This window comes from Mytilus californianus, unplaced genomic scaffold, assembly GCF_021869535.1.
Source record: "Mytilus californianus isolate M0D057914Y unplaced genomic scaffold, xbMytCali1.0.p SCAF_11, whole genome shotgun sequence".
In the NCBI taxonomy this organism is placed as follows: domain Eukaryota; kingdom Metazoa; phylum Mollusca; class Bivalvia; order Mytilida; family Mytilidae; genus Mytilus; species Mytilus californianus.
The window spans coordinates 59,086,373-59,109,952 of record NW_026262593.1 but is presented as its reverse complement, the minus strand read 5'-3'; the positions used below and the strand labels follow the sequence as shown (position 1 = coordinate 59,109,952).

The 23,580-nt window shown below is 32.5% G+C and overlaps 1 protein-coding gene across 1 annotated transcript in view; it reads right to left on the bottom strand.

The window, feature by feature from the left end:
- Positions 1–23,580, bottom strand: part of LOC127719255 (uncharacterized) — a 39,489-nt gene that overhangs the window by 4,414 nt on the left and 11,495 nt on the right. The window contains exons 5-14 of the mRNA XM_052225270.1: positions 17,721–17,883; positions 17,014–17,178; positions 15,308–15,481; positions 14,328–14,478; positions 13,951–14,013; positions 11,447–11,598; positions 8,671–8,738; positions 2,454–2,617; positions 1,989–2,116; positions 270–417 (exon numbers count right to left, since the gene is read on the bottom strand). Coding sequence (XP_052081230.1) covers positions 270–417; positions 1,989–2,116; positions 2,454–2,617; positions 8,671–8,738; positions 11,447–11,598; positions 13,951–14,013; positions 14,328–14,478; positions 15,308–15,481; positions 17,014–17,178; positions 17,721–17,883 — 1,376 coding nt within the window. The remainder of the gene's footprint in view (positions 1–269; positions 418–1,988; positions 2,117–2,453; positions 2,618–8,670; positions 8,739–11,446; positions 11,599–13,950; positions 14,014–14,327; positions 14,479–15,307; positions 15,482–17,013; positions 17,179–17,720; positions 17,884–23,580) is intronic.

Below are 23,580 nucleotides of genomic sequence, written 5' to 3'. Positions count from 1 at the left end.
CATATTATTCATGTCAGGGCATTTTATAGCCAACTATACAGTTTATGGTTGCCTATAATTGCTTACATTCACTTCTTTTGAACTTTGGTGGCTAGTTGTCTCATTGGCAATCATACCACATCTCCTTATTTTTATATTAGTAAAAATAAACGAAATTTTGTGTTGAAGCCACTAATATCTCATGGTAAAGTAACACCTATGTCTCGCTTCAGGTGTTTGGTAATTGGTTAGGAGTTATAGAGCATGTTATCTTGGCCATTTACTCTTACTTCTATCATCAAGTAGCAAGTGTTGCATTTGTTCCTCCTTTGTGCCAGAAACATTGAGACCTCTTGCAATTAATTCATTCATGATCTGAGTATATGCCATTGCATTTGGTCTTGAACACGGTTCTGTTGTAGTCAAGCTTCCAAAGATCTAGAAAATTTAAAGTCAGGTTATTTGAAATTTCAATTTCTAAATTGAAGTGGTTTTCCGTATCAAACTGTACATATTATTTTCATTTACCAAAATTTTAACTACCATTATTGTCAATTCAAAGCACAAATTCACTTGATTTTGATAAACTAAGACAATTCAACAGAACTAAATGTATTTTTCAGCTCTGATAAAAAGATCAAAATTTTTTAACAAACAATAGCTATACAATATTCCAGATAAATTAAATGTGATCAATGCCTCTAGGTAAACATTAGGAATAACTGTAAGAACTGTGAGTGATCTCACAAAATGATATTTATATATTAAAGTAAGTAAATTTGATTATCGTCTATATCACCCTGCTCAATAACTCCGAAATTCTCGTATTATGGCTTTGAGACGTGAGCAGGCATTATCAGCAAAGTAACAATGTCTGAGGAGAAGTTATCAGCCAAGTCACAATGTTTTAGGAGAAGTTATCAACCTCAAGTGTAAAACTGTCTAAAGGAGGGGGAATAAAACGATAAACAGTATCAGGTTTTCTACATATAGATACGTATCGACACAATGTGAAGCTTTTTCACTCTTTCGCTGCACTCACTCGCCAAATAGTTCACATTGTGGTTAGCGGCTGATCTTTAAGAGATAACTGTATTGCATTTGAAGCTTTGCAGACATCCATAGGTAGTTTTACTGTCGCAAACTGAGTTAACCTGGCGACCATAGTGTAAACACCGGGTGTTGTCTGGCTTCTTGTCCACCTCAGAATGTAATAAAATTTGATTAACAGAAGATTTCTAGGTGCAAAATGTGAGTTTTTTGGCTTAATATTGTAAAAATTACATGTCAATATATTCCAGAATTCAAAATGTTGGCTTCTCTTAGTTACAGACAGGGAAATAGAGAATTGTACACTGATTGTCATTCAATCAGAACCATTGATACAAAATAATTGCAATAGAATTTATGATGTCAATGAGTAGAAAACCTGATAATCTATACTTCTCTCTTCTTTAACATTTAAGACTGGGGTTACATTCCTATATGCACATCATCAGGTGTTCTACAACTGTGTAAAGTTTCATTGTTATCTGGACAGACAGACAGACACACGGATGGACAGATATACTGACGGATAGACAGAAAATACAATAATATCTGCAATAAGGTTTGTATACTTGAAATTTGTGCACATCGATCGGGTTAACAGAATTTATTGAATATTTCCTGTACATGATCCTTCAGTTCAATTCTCACAGGTTTTTGATATACACAAGACTCAAATTAGACAGTTTTGACATTACTCTTCAACAAACAGGATGTACAAAAGTGTTTGGACTGAAAATGCATCACAATAACAACTAACATTGATAATTTTAACAGTTAACCTTTTCCATTAGTGAAGCCTTTCCTTTTGAAAGAAATACACTAGTATTACAATTCCATTACAGATTCTCACAAGGGTATAATTTACAACAGAATACACACTAGTGTGAAGAAAAAATACACTAGCATAGTTCATGTACTGAAAGTTCTACACAACAAAATGAAAGTATGTTTGCATATACCTGGTCAAGACCTAACATTTGAACCAATTCATTTTGTGCAGCTATCAGAACTTCCTTCATTATTGTCTTTGCTTTTTCATTGAAATCTTCCATCATTCTGGTTGTATTGAAGACTTCTTTTAAATCAACTATAAAAAAAAATATAAAGTTAAAAGGTAAGATTTGCAGAAATGACTATTACACATATTTCTGTGTATTTATTTTGCAATTGGCAGATACTTTTATTTACAGTTGAGAAGAAAAAATCGGGATCAACTGTTAGTACCAAATCATAGTCTAATGTACCAAATTCAATGCATTTGAAACAGCTTATCATCTTTTCATTTAAAGGGAAATTCTCATAGACAAGATTCATAAATCTTTTTTAAATCTGCTACTGATTTTACATGAATTCAGCAAAATCTATTGAAGGAAAAATCAATTATAAAGCATGTTCATAAGTAAAAAATATAGTAAAAGTATTACTTTTTGGCCAAACTAAATTTCCATTAGCATCTTTTGATGGAAAAGGTATTCTGGCATCTTTTAGGAAGTCCAACTCAACCAGACAACTGCTGTCATCATCAACACTGCAAAATCCTAGCCCAGCAGTTACAACAAATACAGTCTCTATTAACTTGATTTCTACACTGAAAAATAAAACAGAAAAATATTTACATCTTTTCCATATCAACTTCCATGCTAAACTATAAAATAGGAGCAGATATAATTCACCTAGTGTACAATAAAAGTAGGCCAAGTGTCAACAAAGAACTCAGTAAAAATATCATTGAAAACAGATTTTTTTTACTTTAAACCAACATCAAGAGGAGAACTGCAGACAAACTCACATTTGAAAATTTTTAAGTTTGTTGTGAATTTGAAAGTAATATCATCTAAGGGCAATATTCGACACATAAAGCAATCTGAGAATAAAACATGTATAAGCCATAATTTGAATATTTCTTGTCATAAAAGTCAAAGCTTCATCCACCTAATAACTACATAAACTGTTACAATTTTAAAACATTTTTTTTAAATTGGGTGAGATTTTGAATATCATTTAGAGATATTTACTAAATTTTAAGTATTAAATACATAACGTGTAGGTGAAACAACATGCATGCATCCAGTGGGAAATCTAGTGAACGAAGACAATAGAAAATCCACACTTCTTATGAAAAAGTTGAGAAAAACAATAAAAAAACAATGCCAGTGACGATACTGATCAAAAGTTATTTCTAAACAACAATTGTACATTTTTAAGAAATTATTTGTTAAACTATGTTATTAGAAATATACATGCAAATACACGATGTTTTATGTTCAGTATTTATCGAGATAATTGCATTAGAAGCTTGTAAAACTGAAATCTAAAAAATGTTAATCTTTGCTGCTTATTGATAACAAAAATAGGAAAAAATCATGTACATACAAAATCTAAAGATCTTTCGGGTCACCAATTTTCAGGGTGTTCCACAAAGTCCTTAGCATGTTACTATTTCCCAAAATATACTAATTTTTCACATCTAAGTTTTTGAGTACAACGGATTCAATATAGAAGTATTGTCTTTTCGTGAATATAACAATTTCAAAGTCTGCCTGTGCAGGTTAAAAAAATTAAGATAAATATTTTTTAAAAGTAGGTATCTTTTTACTATTTTTATACAATTTTAAGAAAATTACAAGGACAGTGAACCAACGCCTGGAAAATCTTCTATACGATAGAATTCTTAAAGTGGATACCTCAAGTATGCAGGGTTGTTACCATAAACTAGAGGCTCACAAGAGCCTGTGTCGCTCACTTGTATCTACTATGGTTTTGGATATCATGTAAATGAGGTTAAAATCATAATAAATAGTATAAGATACCCTAACAATGATTGAGGCCAAGTTGGGTTTAATTTAGCCCAGTAGTTAAATTAAAAGCAGGTCATCCCATTGTAGACTCCTTATCATTATTTAAATTAGTTTTCAAGTTGTGACCATTTGAAATTGTTTTTTTACAATTTTCCCTTAGACTTCTATAGTTAACCCCTATGTTCTAATTTTAGCCATGGCGGCCATGTTAGTTGGATGGCAGGGTCATCGGATACATTTTTCAATCAAGATACCCTATTGAAAATTGTGGCTAAGTTTAATTCTATTTGGCCCAGTAGATTAAGTGAAGAAGATTTTTGTAAAAGATTACAAAAATTTATGAAAAAAAATGGTTAAAAACTGACTATAAAGATTCAGGAGCAGCAACCCAACAATTTGTCTGAAAATTTCAGGGCAGATAGATTTAAACCTATTGAACATTTTTACCCATGTCAGATTTGCTCTAAATGCTTTAGTTTCAGAGATATAAGCCAAAAACTGCATTTTACCCCTATGTTCTATTTTTAGCCATGTCGGCCATGTTGATTGGCAGGCGGGGTCATCAGACACATCTTTTAAACAAGATACCCTAATGATGATTGTGGCCAAGTTTGGCTAAATTTGGCACAATAGTTTCAGAGGAGAAGATGTAAACATTGAATGTGAATAGATCGAGAAGACCGCAAATACATGTACAAAAATCGAGACGACCATTTCTTAAAATTTGAAAGAAGTTAGCAAGTGAGCTTTTCTCATCACTTGTAAAAGTTAACGGACGATGACGACGGACGACGACAGACAACGGACGCCAAGAGATGAGAAAAGCCCACTTGGCCCATTGGGCTAGGTAAGCTAAAAACACAAAATGTGAAAGCAGTTATAACAACAACACTTTAGAGATTGCTGCAGTAATTTAATGAGATCGACATGTTTCGGTGCCCCTCCAGTGCTACCTTAAATTACTGCAGCAATCCCTAAAGTGCTGTTGTTATAACTTCTTTCAAATTTTAAGAAAAGGTTGTCTCGATTTTTGTACATGTATTTGCGGTCTTCTGGATCTATTCACATTCAATGTTTTCATCTGGATAAGGTCCGTTTGAATTTGCTTAGTAACTTAATTTCAAAAGTGTTAATCTTTGCTGCATATCAATTGTTTCCTTTAAAAATTTTCCCTGAAATTCTATGATCTAGCTGCACATATATACAGATAACTAGAGTGTTCCAGAGAGGTATACATCCAGTAGAAAAATAAAGTCCAGGAATTTATTTGCATAGCAACATTTTAAACCAATTTTACATAAAGCTCCTATAGCCTGCTGTACTTGTGGTTCGCTATTTAAGGAGGGAAATGATAACATTAAATGGAAGTTTTGTTTTTATTTCAACTTATTTCTATTTTTACCATTTACCAGAGCGTTTTCCCATGAATTTATAATTGATAGTGTCCTTGCTCAAATGGCACAAACATTGAAAAGATCTAGTTTTCAGTGTTTACAGGGGAGGTAATATTTTGTCACTAGATTTCCCACTGCATCAGGTGACTTTACTAAAGCAATATTTATTAAAACACCTAACATTTTAAAAGTTTCTCTTGATAAATGAAAATAGAATTGATAAGTTACAAGGAACTGGTTCACATAAAAGCATTGTTATGCTTGTTACTACTGCAGAGAATTCAAAGAAAAATAACCAATTGTTAAATATATCTATTTTAGTTACCTCAAAATAATTGTAATGCCACCAGCAACAGGAAGTGTGATTCCAGTATCTATTTTCTTTTCTATGCCTAAATATTAAAATATGAAAATTCCTTGTTTTTAAATATAATCTTCTCATTGCATAGATAAAAACATATGAGATGACACATTAGAGTTAGATTAACTTGTTACTAGCAAATGTATCAAATAATTCACTATTAGCTTTTATTGTAAAACTGAGCACACTGAAAATTCTACACGTTTATATTCCACAAGTTTTCAATTATTCTTTCTATGGAACCACAAATCAATTTTGGATATGTTTTCCTTTTTAAGTTTTCGTACCTGCCAACTTTTCAAAACTTCCATGGAGATTTTAAGCACAAGAGGATCTTGTGAATGTTTTATAAATGTCTAAAGTATATTTAATAAGATAATATATACTATGATTAAGGAGAATATGTGTGTACTTAAATGCCATTAAACTCATTTGAATAACTTTTTTGAGGTATTAAGTTCATATAAAAGAGGATTTGAATAGTCAGGCCAACCCCTCCCATGGGGGATATCCCCCATAAATTGGGATAGTTGGCAGGTCTGAGTTTTATAAGCATAATTATAAGTTAATCCAAAAACAAAAATAGACAGCACATCCATAGCCAGGAATACGGTCTATTTTTTTAATTTTTGGCTATGGACCCAGACATTATACATTTAAGGCAAATGATACTATTACTTCTTTACTGTTTTCTTTAAATGTTTTTCCCCATCAAAATCTATTAATGCATTTAATTACTTAGAATCAGAAGATTGGACCATATTGTTAACAAGATGACATAATCAAATCAATCTGAGGAACCTGAGTTGTTCCTTTAATAATGTAAAGCACAAAATGGTTGACGTTCATATCTTGGAAAGTCATACCTGCCAACCTCTGAAATATTCAATGAGGGAGATGTCATAGCTGAGGGGGAGATTTTGCTCGAACGACATTTTCAAGCTAAATATATGACCTGTACACTTATTCGTCTACAAAACACCAATGAGAGTTAATAAATATACTTTATTTCTTCAATTCATTGTTTAAATATATACAAGTTTTTTTTGCCTTTTTCAATACCTCTGAGTCAGGACAATACTCGTAACATTTCATATTTTGATTTCGTTGTGAGACTCCTACTAAGCATGCTTTTAAACGACGTACAGATACCAAGAAGTAACGGAAAAGAAGATTGAACATAATGTGCAAAATGAAGATTCATTGCCGAGTGAACTTGGTCATAAAAATTGAAAATCTTTCATACAATCTGCTTGCAATTTGCAGTTATATTTCTTCTTTTTTACACTGCAGCTTGGTCCAGACAAAGACATCTATCTTTTTGGAGTTGACATAGCAGAAATGGATTTTCGATTACTGATAAATCGGACATAAAAACTACTGACCAAAGTTTTCAAGTGATAGCCAATTGTTTGTTTATTTCTATTGAAAGTAATGAAAGATCCAAAGAAATACGAATGAGGTCATTCCAGGTTAAAATATCCAAATGCGGGAGATTGTATACTCCCGCACCAAACCGTACCAGCGAGTAAGAGAAATGTTATCAATTTCATTTTTACTTACAGTATAATATAGAACTCACCATCATACGAGTTACTACCAAATGAAACAGAGGTTCTAAATTCATCAATACCAAAATGGAAGTCCATTTCTTCAGGATCAAGTCTGACAAATACTTTCACAGTACGTAGGAATATAAGTACTTTCACATTTATACAGCATTCCACACCCATACACATAGAATCAAAAGTACAGTATACATTCGATGGAATCAAAGATGATAGGAGAGGACATTCTGAAAAAAATCCAAAGCATAATATCACCAACTTATTTTTATTATAAATTATTTGTAACACCCATCTTTAATTGGACTTCATTCAATGGATTTTTTTGTACTGTATGTGTTTGTTTTTTATAGTTTTGTAATTTTTTGGTTTCCCTCGTTGTTTACAAAAAATATGTACTTATATAAAATAAAATGCTCCGCTGGGCACAGCTGGATACTACCGCAGAGGTCGAACCCTGAACAGTTGGGGCAAGTATGGACACAATATTCAAGCTCTGAATTTGGATTGTGATTAAATATTTGACACAGCATAGGTTTATGAATGTGGTCTAAGAACTTAAATTTTTTTTCTTTACCTATTCAAACCATATCATTATTATTTGCTTTTATATATAAATCAGAAATAACCAACTTAAAATGGAAAATTTTAAAGAAAAAAAAAAAGGAAAAAAAGGAAAAAAAAATCCCCCCCCCCAAATTTTTTGAAGCCCCTTATGATTCATCACCCCCAAACTCAATCCCAGCCTTCCCTTTGTGATATGGAACCTTGTAGTACAATTTAGAAAGATCCATACACTTTCACACAAGTTATTGTCATGAAACTAGAAAAATGCTTGTTTTTTTGCCCCTTTTTTGTCCCTAATTCCTAAAATTTTGAGGCAATTACCCCCAAAATTAATCCCAGCATTCCCTTTGTGATATGGAACCTTGTGGTACAATGTCAGAGAGATCCATACACTAACACACAAGTTATTGTCTGGAAGTTACAAAAATGCTTAGTTTTCCTTTTTGGCCCCTTATCCCTTAACTGTTGGTACCATAACCCCCAAAATCAATCCCAACCTTCCTTTTGTGGTATTGAACCTTATGGTAAAATTTCATAGAGATCCATTCACTTAAACTAAAGTTATTGTGCGAAAACCAATGTGTCTTCGGACGATGACAACTACAACGATGCCAACGTCATACCAATATACGACAGCAAAATACAAATTTTTTGCGGTCGTATAAAAATAAATGCAACAATTTTGTAGTTTACTTGTTGTGCCAGTGTTGACCATGTACTTTTTTTTTTAATTTCATGATTTGTCAAAGTGTTGACTGTGTACATATTTTCAGTACAGAGAATGTATCCTATATACAAATAATGCTTCTGTCAGGGCATTTATACACCTATCAAAATACAAAAAAGGCATATTCAGTTCTTTTTATCAGACGATGTCATAGTTACGGTTGCCATTTGTCAGCAGTCTTTTGATCATCTTGTCTCTACTCCCGCCCGTCTGCTGTCCTCTTTCTAACAATTCCTCTTCTAATTCATCATCTGTGGCTTGTGATGGGTTAAAACAGGGTTTATTGTCTATTAATTTCTACAATAAAAAATACTTAAGCATTATCAGTAATGGAGTCAAATTCATCCTTATGGCTAATTTCCTAATGCTTGTAGAGTAAGACTTTGGTTAGCTTGCTTGCTTTGTTTGTATAAACGTTTGCTCAAGCATTGTAATTAGGATTTACATCTGTAACCAATATAAATAGGCAGAGTTAAACCTGTATACATTATACTTAAATTTGATTGGATGTTATCCTGGAGGTTAGGAACTTAAATATAATGTATACATTAAAGCCGCCTATTTTTATTGTTTGCAGATGAAAATCTTAATTACATTGCTTTAGCAAAAATTCATACAAACAAAGCATGCAAGCCAACCAAAGTCTTACTCAACAAGCATTATGAAATTAGCTCTAACATAATACATGATGTTAATGGCATTCTGCCTATTATCTACACTGGGAAATATTAAGACAAAATAAATATAATTTCCAAACTGGCAAAAGTTAAGATATTGTCTTATTTACTTCTCTTTTAATGGATAAAGGAAACTAGAGGCTCTAAAGAGCCTGTGTCACTCACCTAGGTCTATGTGCATAATCATCAATGGACTCGCCAACATTGTAGACAAGAATAGAATTCATGACATTTCTTTTTGTTGATCTTGTATTGCTAATCATTTTGTCTGTTTAGTTTCTCTCTATCCTCTTTAGTTTTTGCTCAAAGCACAAAAGGGGGTAAAAAAATCCTCATTTAAGGCAATCACTCCTATGAAGAGTGACAGTCTACTATCAGCAAAAATTGACTTGTTTGAGGTTCTTGCCTACCTGATAATTTTTGTTATTTAAAGTTTTTATTTATCTATATGAATTTTTATCATCTAAGGCAAAACGCAAAAAGATTGGTAAAAATTGTCATTAAAGGGCAATAACTCCAATAAGAAGTCGTCGGAAATTCCCACTATGATACTTATTTGTAGATCTTGTCTTGCTGATCATTTTTGCAACTTAAACTTTCTCTATATCTATTATAGTTTTCAAGAGAAAAGGCAAAAATGAAAAAAAATGGTAACATTTGTCATTTAATAGTTTTAAGTTCAATGAAAAATTGGTAGAGCTCAACATTCTGAACATTTTTGCACTTGTCAGTTTTTCTCTATTTATAACTTTTTTCAAAATAATAGACAAAACTTGCATTTTACTCCTATGCTCTATTTTTAGCCATGTCAGCCATCTTGGTTGGCAGGTGGGGTCATCAGACACATTTTTTAATCTAGATACTCAATGATGATTGTGGTCTGGTTAAATTTGTCCCAGTAGTTTCAGAGGAGAAGATTTTTGTAAACTTAACAAACGACGACAAGGGACAACAGACACTGGACAAGGATGACAGACACCAGACAACGACGCCAGATGCCAAGTTATCAGGTGAGCTAAAAATTTATCCCTTGATAGAAAAAGGAAATATGAGTTTTGTTGAACTATATCATACAAAACAATTCCAGTGGGGTAATAGAATTTATTATGTACAGTTGTGATTTTCTGTAAAATGGACCATAAAATAAACTACCTAAAGTCACTAATGCACGTTGACCATATGGTGCTGAAATATGCATCCAGTAATAATGAGATACCATAGATTTAACACAGTAAATTTCTGACACAAATCTTAGCAAAGGATTCCTTTAGGTCTGATGAAGGTAAGTCTTTATATCTTTACAACATTCATATAATAACTGCTTCGCTGAGCGCAGCTGGATACGCCTGCAGAGGTCCAACCCTAAACAGTTGGGGCAAAAATGGACACAATATTCAAGCTTGATACAGGTCTGAATTTTGATTGTAATTAAATATTTGATATATTATAGGTTTCTGAATAAATGTAGTCAAAGAACTTGAAATTGGTTATATGAAAGATTTCTTGCTGTTGTGCAATACACTGTGCTGTTGTGCAATACTTAGTAAATCTGTTGTCCGACTATAAACAAATAAAATCTTATAACTCAGAAATGTAAAATCAAAAATTTATAAAAATCAAAAGGGAGCTTACAAAAATAGATATAAACAATTTACCAAAGTTTCATAAAAAATGCTGAAAGCATTTTTGAGTTATTGTCCGAAAACTGGAAAATCCCCCTTTTTGTAATGAATAAAACCCCATTAATCGGAAACGCTTAGTCTGAAATTTATAAAAATCAAAAGGAAGCTCATGTCGATAGAAATAAACAATTCACCAAAGTTTCTTGCAAATTGGTGAAATTGTTTTTGAGTTATTGTCCGAAAACTGGAAAATCCCCCTTTTTTTAATGAATAAAACCCCAAAACGGTAAATCCGAAATTTATAAAAAACGAAAGGGAGCTCACGCCATAGATATAATCAATTCACAAAAGTTTCATGCAAATTGGTGAAATTGTTTTTGAGTTATTGTCCGTAAACTGGAAAATCCCCACATTTTTAATGAATAAAACCCCAAAACTCGGAAATGGTAAATCTGAATTTTATAAAAACAAAAAGGAGCTCACGTCAATAGATATAAAAATTTCACCAAGTTACATGCATATTGGTTGAAGTGTTTTTGAATTAATGTCCGACATGTTGACGACGGACGGACAGACGGACAGACAGACGGTCAACGGTATACCATAATACGTCCCGTAAACGGACATATAAAAACTAAGTTAAAACATTTAAACTAAAGAACATGGCGGGAATTTTAAAGTTAATTTGAGAAAATAAATAAATTACCTTGACTGTCGTCAATACAACAGCTAGCTTCTTCTTTGACTCGTCCATTTTAAGTTTTCCAAGAAAATCTATGATTGAACCCATCTTTAGTTTCTTCAAAGAAAATTTCTGAAGGAAACTGTCTGCTTTCTTCAGTAAAACACTGAATGGATCTTCAAGTAAAAGATTGATACATGTACTTACATTAATTGAGTTTTCTTAACTTTTCTGCATGATTTATCTAATGAACAAAATTTATTTGAGTATATCTTTACCATATAATACTGTGGATTCATAATTATTCTTGGAATACCGATTTTCGTGGATTTCATGGGTACAGGGGAACCACTAATTTTAATGTTTACAATTGAAATAATATAGCATGCAAAGCAAGAGTTTAAATGCCTTGCTTGCAAACTTTGTTTGGTTATTTGCTCAGACATTGTACTTAAGATTGACACCTAAATTAAATGGGTAGGCCAATGATTTGTATAGTGAGCTATTGTAAACAGACTGTTACTCCACCTACCCATTGAATTTAGGTGTCAATCTTAATTACAATGTCTGATTAAACAGCCAAACAAAGTTTGCAAGCAAGGCATTTAAACTCTTGACTTGCATGCTATATTATTTCAACTGTAACAAACTACACATTTTCTATATGAATGTATGCTGACTTTAGCAAAACCATAAAATCAAATACCCACAAAAATAAAAGTTGTCCTCAATCCATGAAAATTGGTACCTTTTGAAACTAATGAATCCAAATATAATGTATGGAGTTCCAGTTTACATCTTGGTTATGTAAGGGAGATTAATTTCTGTGCACTGTGTTTTTTGTTTTGTTTATCAAGTTTCAAATACAAGCCATGAATAAATGTTTTACAAATGTCAAGTTTACTGCAAAAATCCTGGTTAACAAAACACCATTTTTCTGTGGAAAATACTTTAAATAAGTCTGACAAGTGTGACTGTCTTTGTCCATCTGATTAACATTCAGGTTTCATCTAGGTTTTACTTACATTTGAATTAGTACATTTATAATATTCTTTGACCAAAACATTATCAAATGTACTCTTCATGATTGTGCATACCAAATTTTAAATATACATTCTGGTGTGTGCAACTCAAACCATTATTTTCAGGTTGCAATTCTACTGAGATTGTCTCTAACATATCAAAATAAGGATTGCTTCTAAACATTACATTAATCTATCAAACAAATTGTTGGGAGTAAAATCATACTTAGTAATAACTAGAGGCTCTAAAGAGCCTGTGTCGCTCACCTTGGTCTATGTGCATATTAAACAAAGGACACAGATGGATTCATGGCAAAATTGTGTTTTGGTGATGGTGATGGTGATGTGTTTGTAGATCTGACTTTACTGAACATTCTTGCTGCTTACAATTATCTCTATCTATAATGAACTTGGCCCAGTAGTTACAGTGGAAAATATTTTGTAAAAATTTACAAAAATTCACAAAATTTATGAAAATTGTAAAAAATTGATTATAAAGGGCAATAACTCCTTAAGGGGTCAATTGACAATTTTGGTCATGTTGACTTATTTGTAGATCTTACTTTGCTGTACATTATTGCTGTTTACAGTTTATCTCTATCTATAATAATATTCAAGATAATAACCAAAAGCTGCAAAATTTTCTTAAAATTACCAATTCAGGGGCAGCAACCCAGCAACGTGTTGCCTGATTGGTCTGAAAATTTCAGGGCAGATAGATCTTGACCTAATGAACAATTTTATTCTGTCATATTTGCTCTAAATGCTTTGGTTTCAGAGATATGAGCCAAAAACTGCATTTTACTCTATGTACTATTTTTTAGCCATGTCGGCCATCTTGGTTCGCGGGCACGGTCATCGGACACATTTTTTAAACTAGATACCCTAATGATGATTGTGGACAAGTTTGGTTAAATTTGTCTTCGTAGTTTCAGAGGAGAAGATTTTTGTAAAAGGTTACAAAAATTTACGAAAAATGGTTAAAAATTGACTATAAAGGGCAATAACTCCTTAAGGGGTCAACTGACTATTTTGGTCAAATTGACTTATTTGTAGATCTTACTTTGCTGAACATTATTGCTGTTTGCAGTTATCTCTATCTATAATAATATTCAAGATAATAATCAAAAACGGCAAAATTTCCTAAAAATTACCAATTCAGGGGCAGTAACCCAACAACGGGTTGTCAGATTCATCTGAAAATTTCAGGGCAGATAGATCTTGACCTAAAAACAATTTTACCCCATGTCAGATTTGCTCTAAATGCTTTGGTTTCAGAGATATAAGCCAAAAACTAGATACCCCAATGATGATTGTGGCCAAGTTTGGTCAAACTTGGCCCAGTAGTTTCAGAGGAGAAGATTTTTGTAAAAGTTTACGGACAACAGACGCAGGACGCAGGACGACGGACGACAGACGCCAAGTGATGAGAAAAGCTCACTTGGCCCTTTGGGCCAGGTGAGCTAAAAAGGAATTTGGTTTATAAGATTCCCTTTTTTTCCTTACCTTGAACATTCAAATTTATGGACCCCATATTTCCTGGGTTCATCTGTCCAACCATACCACCACCTGTAATAAGAAAATGTGATGTTCTGTAACAATAAACGTTGATCAAGTACAAAGACTTTTTAAGAATGAGGCAATTCAAATTTAATTAGTTTATTCAGTTCATATCTTATAATAATCATGAATTTCAAAACTTAATACTATTGTTGAACTGATGTCCTTTTCTGTGGCTTGTACTTGTATCTTATCTTATTTAGAAAGAGTAGCAAAAATATGCACATGGAATAAAAGTTTTCACAAATTATCAACCATTTTCATCTCAACACTATGTTACTTTCAAAGCAATGATACTCATTAGAATGTATCCTAAAACATACTCTTAATTTGATCAAGATCTGCCCCTGGAGGATCTCCTGCTAAGTCTGGCATGTCTTCAGTTTCAGGTTCCCCACTTTCCAATTCCTCGCTGGTGTCTTTAAAATTCTTACCAATAGCGCCTATAATGGAACCCTCAGCAATAGTGAAACCCTAAATACAAAAGAGAATATTACAGAATTGTTAATTCAGATTTACTGTGTGCATTTATTATTGCAATGGTTGAGCAGTGCACATTAATGTAACAGTATATAATACAATTTCAGCAAATTCTGAAAATGAAAAAAAAATTCACAATACTAAAAACATTGCAAAAATCTCTGACTTTACAATATCTATAACACTAAAGGAACAAATTTTCAGATTTTAGACGAAAGCCTGTTGCTTAAAATGAAACAGATATAGTCTAGATTGTACAGGTTTTTTGTTAGTGGCAAGATAAGATTCTGTCAAACATCATAATAAGCCTATTTCTGTCTAAGATTTGAGTCAGATAAGGTGTAATACCACCAAATCATAGTATCCGGTCACATCCGGTTGCATTCGAAAAAGGGTCGAAAAAAAATATTCCCTTGAATTTGATAGTTGTAGGAAATTAATCCTACATTTCATTGCAGTAAAAAATTTCTGAGTCATAAACATATATCTTGGGTGTTTCAAAGCACCCTTATTTTTTTATTTAGGGTTTCTATAGAATATTTTGGAAACTTGAGGTTACATGGTTACTAAAGCTTGTACACAGGAAAAAGAGGGGTAAAAAATTTGATTAGTTAACTTCCAGTGATGGTTATTTTCTTATATGCAATGAAATGTTATGTGAAATTTTGTCTAAAGTACTGGACAGGATAAAACTTTACTTATGCCAAGTATTTCTTTATTTGAAAAGTGCAAATTTAACAAAGACTAATAGGGAAAAATCAATGGTGGTATTACATCATAATACAAGATTTGGGTAAAATACAAGACATTTTATCATACATACCATGAACACTAGTTTATAGTCATCACATTTCTGAAGCCATGGCTGTAATTGAATGCCTCTTTTTTGTAGGAATCCTGTTGGATCTATAGAACCTCCATTCTTACGGAAGATAACAGTAATATGATTGTCACATGATGATCTAGTTGCTGTTCCAATAGGTTCTCCTGCAGCAACCTAAATATTCAATATATATTAACTAAAATAATATTTTACATCTGATAACGAATATTATCATCCTTTCCTTTGCCTATATCACACTGCTCAGTAGCTCCATAATTCTTGTATTCCTGGTTGGAGACATGAGCAGTCATTATCAGCAACCTCACAATGTCTGAGGAGAAGTTACAAGTAATGTCATAACCTGTGAGGAGATGTTATCAAGCTTGCTTTAATCAAGCGTTAAACTGTCTATTATAGGTAGTGGAAAATGACCAGTAATTGATCGATAAACAAATTATAGGGTTTTCTACATAAAGATATTGTTAAATATTAGCCACTGGACACAATGTGAAAATTTTATGCTCATCCGCTGCGCTCACTTGAAAAAAAGGTTCACATTGTGGCTTCCAGCTAATATTTTACGATATCAATGTGTAGAAAACCTGATAATCTCTAATTTGAAGTATCAATAACAAGTGAAACTGTGAGCTACTGCTCACTGATGATACCCCCGCCCCAAATACTTGACTGTAAACAGGAAGTTGTTGAGTGATGAATCCGAAAACGCATCACATGGTATAGCTGACTTATATAAACCGTGAAACCAAATTTCAGAAATCCTTGTAATGTAGTTCCTGAGAAAAATGTGACAAAAAATTTTCAACTTGGATGTCATGTGTAAAATGATGTAAGTGTTCGGTAAACAGGAAGTTTTTGAGTGATGAATCTGAAAACGCATCACACGGTATAGCTGACTTATATAAACCCTGAAACCAAATTTCAGAAATCCTTATAATGTAGTTCCTCAGAAAGATGCGACGAAAAATATTCATGGGACGGATGGACGGATGGATGGACTGACAGACGGATGGATGGACAGACAGAGGTAAAACAGTATACCCCCACTTTTTTCAAGCGGGGGTAAAATAATAATTAATAGAATGCCAAAACCATCTTAAATGATTTCTTAAAAACTAGCCAGTATTTATGGTCATCAAAAGCTAAACATAAAGGATATCCAATATCTTATTTAAAATAAATGGAGAAAGTGTCCATGGGACACAGATGATGCCCCTGCTTGCATATAACTTTATAAAGGGACATAACTAGAGAATTGTAAAAGTGATGCCACCCAAAATCGATCTTGATCTGTGTTTTGTGGTAATAAGCATTGTGTATAATTATCATAACATTTAGTTGAGTCAAACTGAAGTTAGAAAACAGAAACCAATATCGGGATGCACCAACGGAAGGACGTACAGACAGACAAGGGTAAACCTTAATGCCCCCTCTACTACGGCAGGGGATAAAAAACCTTGAAATATACATTCCTGATTCCTCGTTTCTCTAAATTGTCTCATTTTTTGTCTTCAATACCTTCAAATGTCACATAACACACTCATATATTAGTTGTTTTTTTTTAAATTAAATGTCAATGACACTTAAGTTTTTTACAACTTAAACTTCACATGATGCTTACTCCTGAGTTTTCAAACCTTCAAAACTTACACTTACTAGTTTTTGATACCTTGTCACATGACACTTACTAGTTTGTCAATATAAAGGTCATCATTTGGATGCAAGATATCACCATTTGGTTTTACATTCTTTAAGATAATTTCAATGTCTTTCAGAAAACCTCCAGATGTTTGAATAATGACTTCATTTTCTGCATCAGACAACATTACCAATCCAGGAAATGGTGAAACTACCTGTAAAACAAAACAAAAAATTTGTCTTCCTCAAACGTGACAAATGACATTAGAAATTTCTTTAGGTCATGATTCAGTGATGTCTGCTCTATACGGACTTTTTACTTATTTGAAATTCTGATGATAATGTCCAAAAGGAAAATGTTCATAGGTCTTAATTGAGTGTCTCACCTAGGCATACAATGCATCTTTTGATTTTTATTTTTAGAATGCATTTTTGTAGTTGGTTTTGAAATTCAGGTTCTCGAGTTTAAATGGAAAAATTCCTGAATTTGCCTTATATTTACAAGCGGGGACATCTGTGTCCCATGGACACATTTTTCTTTTATTCTAAATCAATGTTTTTTGTCACATCTCTTTTTTTTTAATATATAGCAATATTCTTACATGTCGTTACAGTTACATAAATCTATTCCAAAAATGTATGAACAATCATCCTCTGAACAGTAAGCAAACAAAAATCAATCAGTCCAGTTACTTATGTTATAATTTATTCTTCTATTCCTCTAAAATACTAAGATCATAAGTAAAATATTACTAACCGTTTCTCCAGAATCAATTTCTAAGTCAACTCCTCCTTTGTCACCAGCAGGGTAGAAACCATCATAGCCACACCCACCTCCACTCAAACGCGTGACATTTGGAAAATTTCTATTGGCTTTAGGACCAAATATACCAGCCAATGTAGACATTGCTGATTCATACCTGAAATTATTTGATACATCACTTCTGATTATTATGGTCTTACAAACTTATAATTCTAATAACACTTTATTCCAAATGCATATGCAGCTTAAAGGATACATACATATAATGATAATATTTCTATATGCACCAAATGTAAAGTAAACATATGTCAAATGTTACAATAAAGTAAAAAAAACCATTAAATTTAGTACTTGTATCGAAAAAAGGAGCAGTTTGGTAAAGGGCCCCTCAAAATGTGGATAAACTGTTCAAAATATGGATCTCTTCAATGTTTGTCTTCAGTTATATTTTAATGCTTTTATCCTTTAGGAAGTTTGTTGTTGAAGTCTCTATTGAATGTATTCACTGTGAAAACTAATTGGGAGAACTTTTATCTTTTTTTGGAAACTTTTTCAAAAACAATGCTTTAATATATGTTCCCATTGGAACAAAAATTCTATATCCATTTGGCAGGAACAAATACTGTTTAAAAGTTTTTCCGATAAAAAATTATATTCCAGAATATTCTTCCATATGTAACTGCTATTAAGAAGGAAATTCTGCTCTATGACAGCAGAACATGAAACTCTATGACAGCAGAACATGAAATGTAGTTATTCTACAAACTAGTGTGTTTATTCCATCGTGATGGATAACTTAAGGAAAAAACATCTGCGAAATTATGCAGTAGTGTATTTCTTCAAAAAGGAAGAGAACATTGCTTGAAGATTCAATGTTACTTTCACAGCTTGTCAAATGATAAAGATACTTTTATTTGTAGAAGGTCCTATAACAACAACACTTTAAGGAATGCTCCAGTAATTTATCAAGATTGACATGTTTCGGTGGCTAGGCCACCGTCATCAGGATAGAAAACAATACATTAAATCTTTCTGATGTACAAAATCGGGTTGAGAAAATTAAAACGTCACAATGTTGCTATGGTGAGTAAAGTTATAAATAGCAATTGAAAGAGAAAGTGAAAGTAAGTATATATGGAAGTAAACTATTAAAATAAAATAAAATAAACAGCTGTGCATACGCCCGCCGTCTTGTGTGTGAATTTTTTTGCAATAATCATAGTTTCTGACATACGGCACGACATGCAAAATCCCCCCTTTTTTTTTACAAAAAAATCAATATCTCTAAAAAAAAATTTGATTCAAAACCAAAAAGTATAAAGATCTTTAAATTAATATAACTAAGAAGTGTGTAAAATTTTAAGCAATAATCATAAATCGTTTTTGAGATACGGCTCGACATCTGAAACCCCCTTTTTAAAAAAAAAAAAATCAATATCTCTAAAATAAAATTTTGAATCAAAACCAAAAAGTATACAGATCTTTATATTAATATAACTAAGAAGTGTGTAAAATTTTAAGCAATAATCATAAATCGTTTTTGAGATACGGCGCGACATGTGAAAAACCCCTCCCCCTTTTTTTACAAAATACTCAATAACTCAAAAATAAAATTTTGAATCATCACCAAAAAGTATACAGATCTTAAGATTAATATAACTAAGAAGTGTGTAAAGTTTAAAGCAATAATCATAAATTGTTTTTGAGATACGGCGCAACATGTGAAAAAAAAACACACACCTGTTTTAGTTACTAAGTCCCGTAACTCAAAAAGTTTTAATCTTATTTTCACCAAAAAGTATACAGATCATTTGACCATCATAAGAAACAACTATGCTAAGTTTAATGAAATTTGGATAAGTCGTTCTCAAGCTACGATGCGACATGTTTACGCCGGACAGACAGATGGACAGATGGACAGACGGACAGATGATATTTGTATACCATAATACGTCCCGTCAAAATTTTGAAGGGCGTATAAATACAATGTTTTTGTTGTTAAAATGCTTGTTAAAATTATTCTGCCATCATGTGTTAGTACTCTTGCACAGTGGATAAATTATTGTCAGTTGTGTTCTGTGTAAACTTTGTGTTCAATTAACGTCTTTATTTCCAAATATAGACGACATTTTACTAGCAATTCTGTACCATTACTTTTATTTGTTGAAAACCTTATATTAACCTTTAGACTTCTAATTGGTGTTTATGTTGGCTTGCTGGATCATTGATTTTTCATTTATATTCACTACAATGTGCAGATTTGAAAAATACCTACTTAATTTCTAAAAGAGTTGGGTCACTTATGTAAATGCTCTTTTGTTCCAATGTTGGAAAGTTCCGGGCAGAAAGAACTAACTAGCCGAAAAGTTCTGGAGGAACTTATTAACTAGTTACTTTGTTCCTCCTCTAGTTTAAAAGTTCCACCGGAACAAAGTGACTAGTTGAAAAGTTCCAACAGAACATATCAACTAGTTAGAAAGTTCCTTTTTGCCAAATTAGTCAAAACCGGAACTAACAAACTAGCCCAAAAGTTCCAACGAAACTTATCAACCAGTCACAAAGTTCCATTTGGAGAATTGATGCAAAGTAAATGCGCAACATATTATCTTTGAACCTTTTCAAAGGGGAACAAAGATACTAGCCACAAAAGTCAAACGGAACTTATCAACTAGTCACAAAGTTCCTCTTTGTCAAATAAGTCTATAACGAAACTAACAAACAAGTCAAAATTACCAACAGAAATTATCAACTAGTCAGACAGCTACATTCAGAGAATTGACTAAAAAAGAGAAGAACATATCATCATTGAACTTTTAAAAAACGGAACCAAGAGACTACAAGACACTAGCCACAAATGCCAAACGGAAATTATCAAATAGCTACATAGTTCCTCCTTCATCAGCGAATTATCCCAAACTGGAAATAGCAAACTAGCTTAAAAGTTCAAACGGAACTTATCAACTAGTCACACAGTTCCGTTTATATAGTTGTTGTTCCAAGCAATAACAAAACTAAAATACCATAACCTGATTTTCATAACTTATGTATTATAATAATATTGAATCAGAATCTCATTTTTAGATCATTGTAGATAGTAATTTATAACGGAATTTTTCAACTAGTCAGAAAGTTCCCCACAATTTTGAAAAAAAAACCTTGAACAATGTTAGAACATTAAAAATGAAAGTGAATAAATATTTTTTTTATATAATTTTTTTCATATTATTACAAAAAAAAGTTAGATGCTAAATACTGTTAGTTATATATATAAACATGATTGGTATTTAAACTGACATTTCACTGGAATGCAGGTTTCATGGTTCAGCACACGTTAATACAGTTCAGAACTAACAAATGCATATATAAGATGAGTGTTATAGTCAGTAAAATCACAGAAATGGAAGTTTCAGATTACGAGAAGCTCGTTCTGTACTTGTCAGAGAAAAAATATGACGAAGCTGCAACAAAAAGTGAGAAGAGAAGAATACGGAAACGGTCAAAGTTATTTCAAGTTGACAGTTGACAGAAACAAAAGTTTGATGTATATCAACAACCAGGAGGGTCAAGAGACTGTGAGAACTGTCATCACCAGAGAAAGAACAAAGAGTGTAATCAAGCTAATGCACACAGGACACCTTGGCAGGGATAAGACTTATGAAAAATGCAATTCAAGGTAAGATTATTTTAATCCATATGATAATAATAACATAATGACATAAGCATTTTCTTACATTCATGTATTAAACGATTAAAAAACGTTTGTAGTACAAATAGATAATTTCTAACAAAAGTAATGAAAATTATTGCCAGTGTTTTTGTACACTCTACATGGAAAGTCACAAGAAATATCTCGCTGATCGTTTTCATTAGTGTGTGGCGAACGGCCTACGGCGATATGAAATTTCAAACTCAAAATTAACGAAAAGGGGATTGGGGATAGAAAATGGACCCAAAACTCCAAAAACAAGCAAAATGATAGCACTGCATTTTGGAGTTTATGGTACTTCAAATCGAATTGCCTGAAATATGGTGTTAAGTATAGACCTCAACAATGGTAAAATATGAAATTGAATCTCCAGAAATTGGAAAATGTACATAAGAAATCCCGGCTATATTTACAAATTCCTGATCCGGACGTAGTGCCGCACATCCACAACGTAGTGTATAAATCAACCCTCCCCCATGTTCAGCCCGTGGGAGGGGGTAATTTGTGTTGCGGTTTATAATACATTTGTTTTAATCTACTTATGTTTTTTTTAAATAATGGTATTTCTTTACATAATATTCATTTAACAGTGCATGTTATTTACGACAATATTGAGGATATCTTTACTTTAAATGGAGATATATAAAAATGGTTATTACTTTTTCAGATTTTATTGGAAAGGAATGAAGCAAGATGTTGCAAAATTCATAAAACACTGCCCAGAATGTCAGTCTCAGAACAAAAAAACCAAATCACATGTCCAAGAGATGGTTCCAGTTTCGTTCCCACCAAGAGTATGGGGAAAGATTGAAATAGATCTTATAGGACCATTTATGAAAGCAGATAAAAAGAAGCCAATTTGTAAAAGGGGATACCGGTATGTATTTTTATTTTTATGTCCCAATCAAGCATATGAAAGGGGCATATTGTTTTACCCTTGTCCGCCTGTCTGTCCATTTGTCCGTCTGTACGTCCATGTGTTTCTTAAGTTCTGCTTTTAGGTCTGTTTCTTAGATACCCAACATGTTATAGCATTGATACATGTTCAGTGGATAGGTCTTTGGAAGTACTACAGGGTTCACTAATCATTAGGTCACTTTGACCTACATTTCACGCATGATTGACTCCGGTTAAATGGTGCGTTTAGGTCTGTTTCTTAGATACCCGACATGGTATAGCATTGCTACATGTTTAGTGGATAGGTCTTTGGAAATACTACAGGGTTCACTGATCATTAGGTCACTTGGATCTACATTTTACACAACAATGAATCAGGTCAAATTTTGCTTTTTAGACCATTTATCAGATGTAGCATTGTTTTTTGGTCAGTGCAGACAACCAGTCTTACCAAATGAATCTGGATTTAAAAACACACATTCTAATCACGATGAACAAGACATAGAAGGCGCAGTTAATCAGATGATTAAAATTAAGGACAAAATAAGCAAAGATGTGGTAAAGAACGTAAAAAAGGCTCAACAAAAGCAAAAGGAAAGTTAGGACAAAGTGTTATTAAAAAACTTTAGGAGAAAGGCAGGTATGGCTACCGTACAACAACTGAGATATAAAGGACCATACGAGGTTACCAAGTACAATGGTAAAGGTAACTATTCTATGTTCGATGACGAAAAGGGTGTTACGATTGGACCATACAATCAGAGAAATCTAAAAAAGTGGTACGATGAAGTAACATTTATTGTAAATAAAAGACTTTTTGGCTGGAATTTCCGATAATATTGATTTTATTAATGCCATGTGTGTAAGAAGGCATTTCTTTGTTTAAGTATATCAACATGAGGTCAAGGACTGCATGTTCAATGCATGATCATCTAATTACATTATCTGATTGGTCAGTTCTTGAGATCGGTAATTAATATCAAATTTCTACATGTGCTCGGACATGCGGTCATTCGCCTTTGTTTTGGGAGAGAGAAAAGGTCGTTTTTGAATTTTATCTGAAAAACTGAAAAAGTACTGAAGAAAGGCAGTCATCGAAGAATCCACAGATTATAAGGTAAAAGCGAACCTTAACTATTATTCAATATATTTTTGATAGCTTAATTTTTAATTTATTAATTTTTATAATAGATTAGTTGCTTTTGAACCATGGTCCGGCGTGCCTTAATTTTTGGTAATTCTTTTATTCGT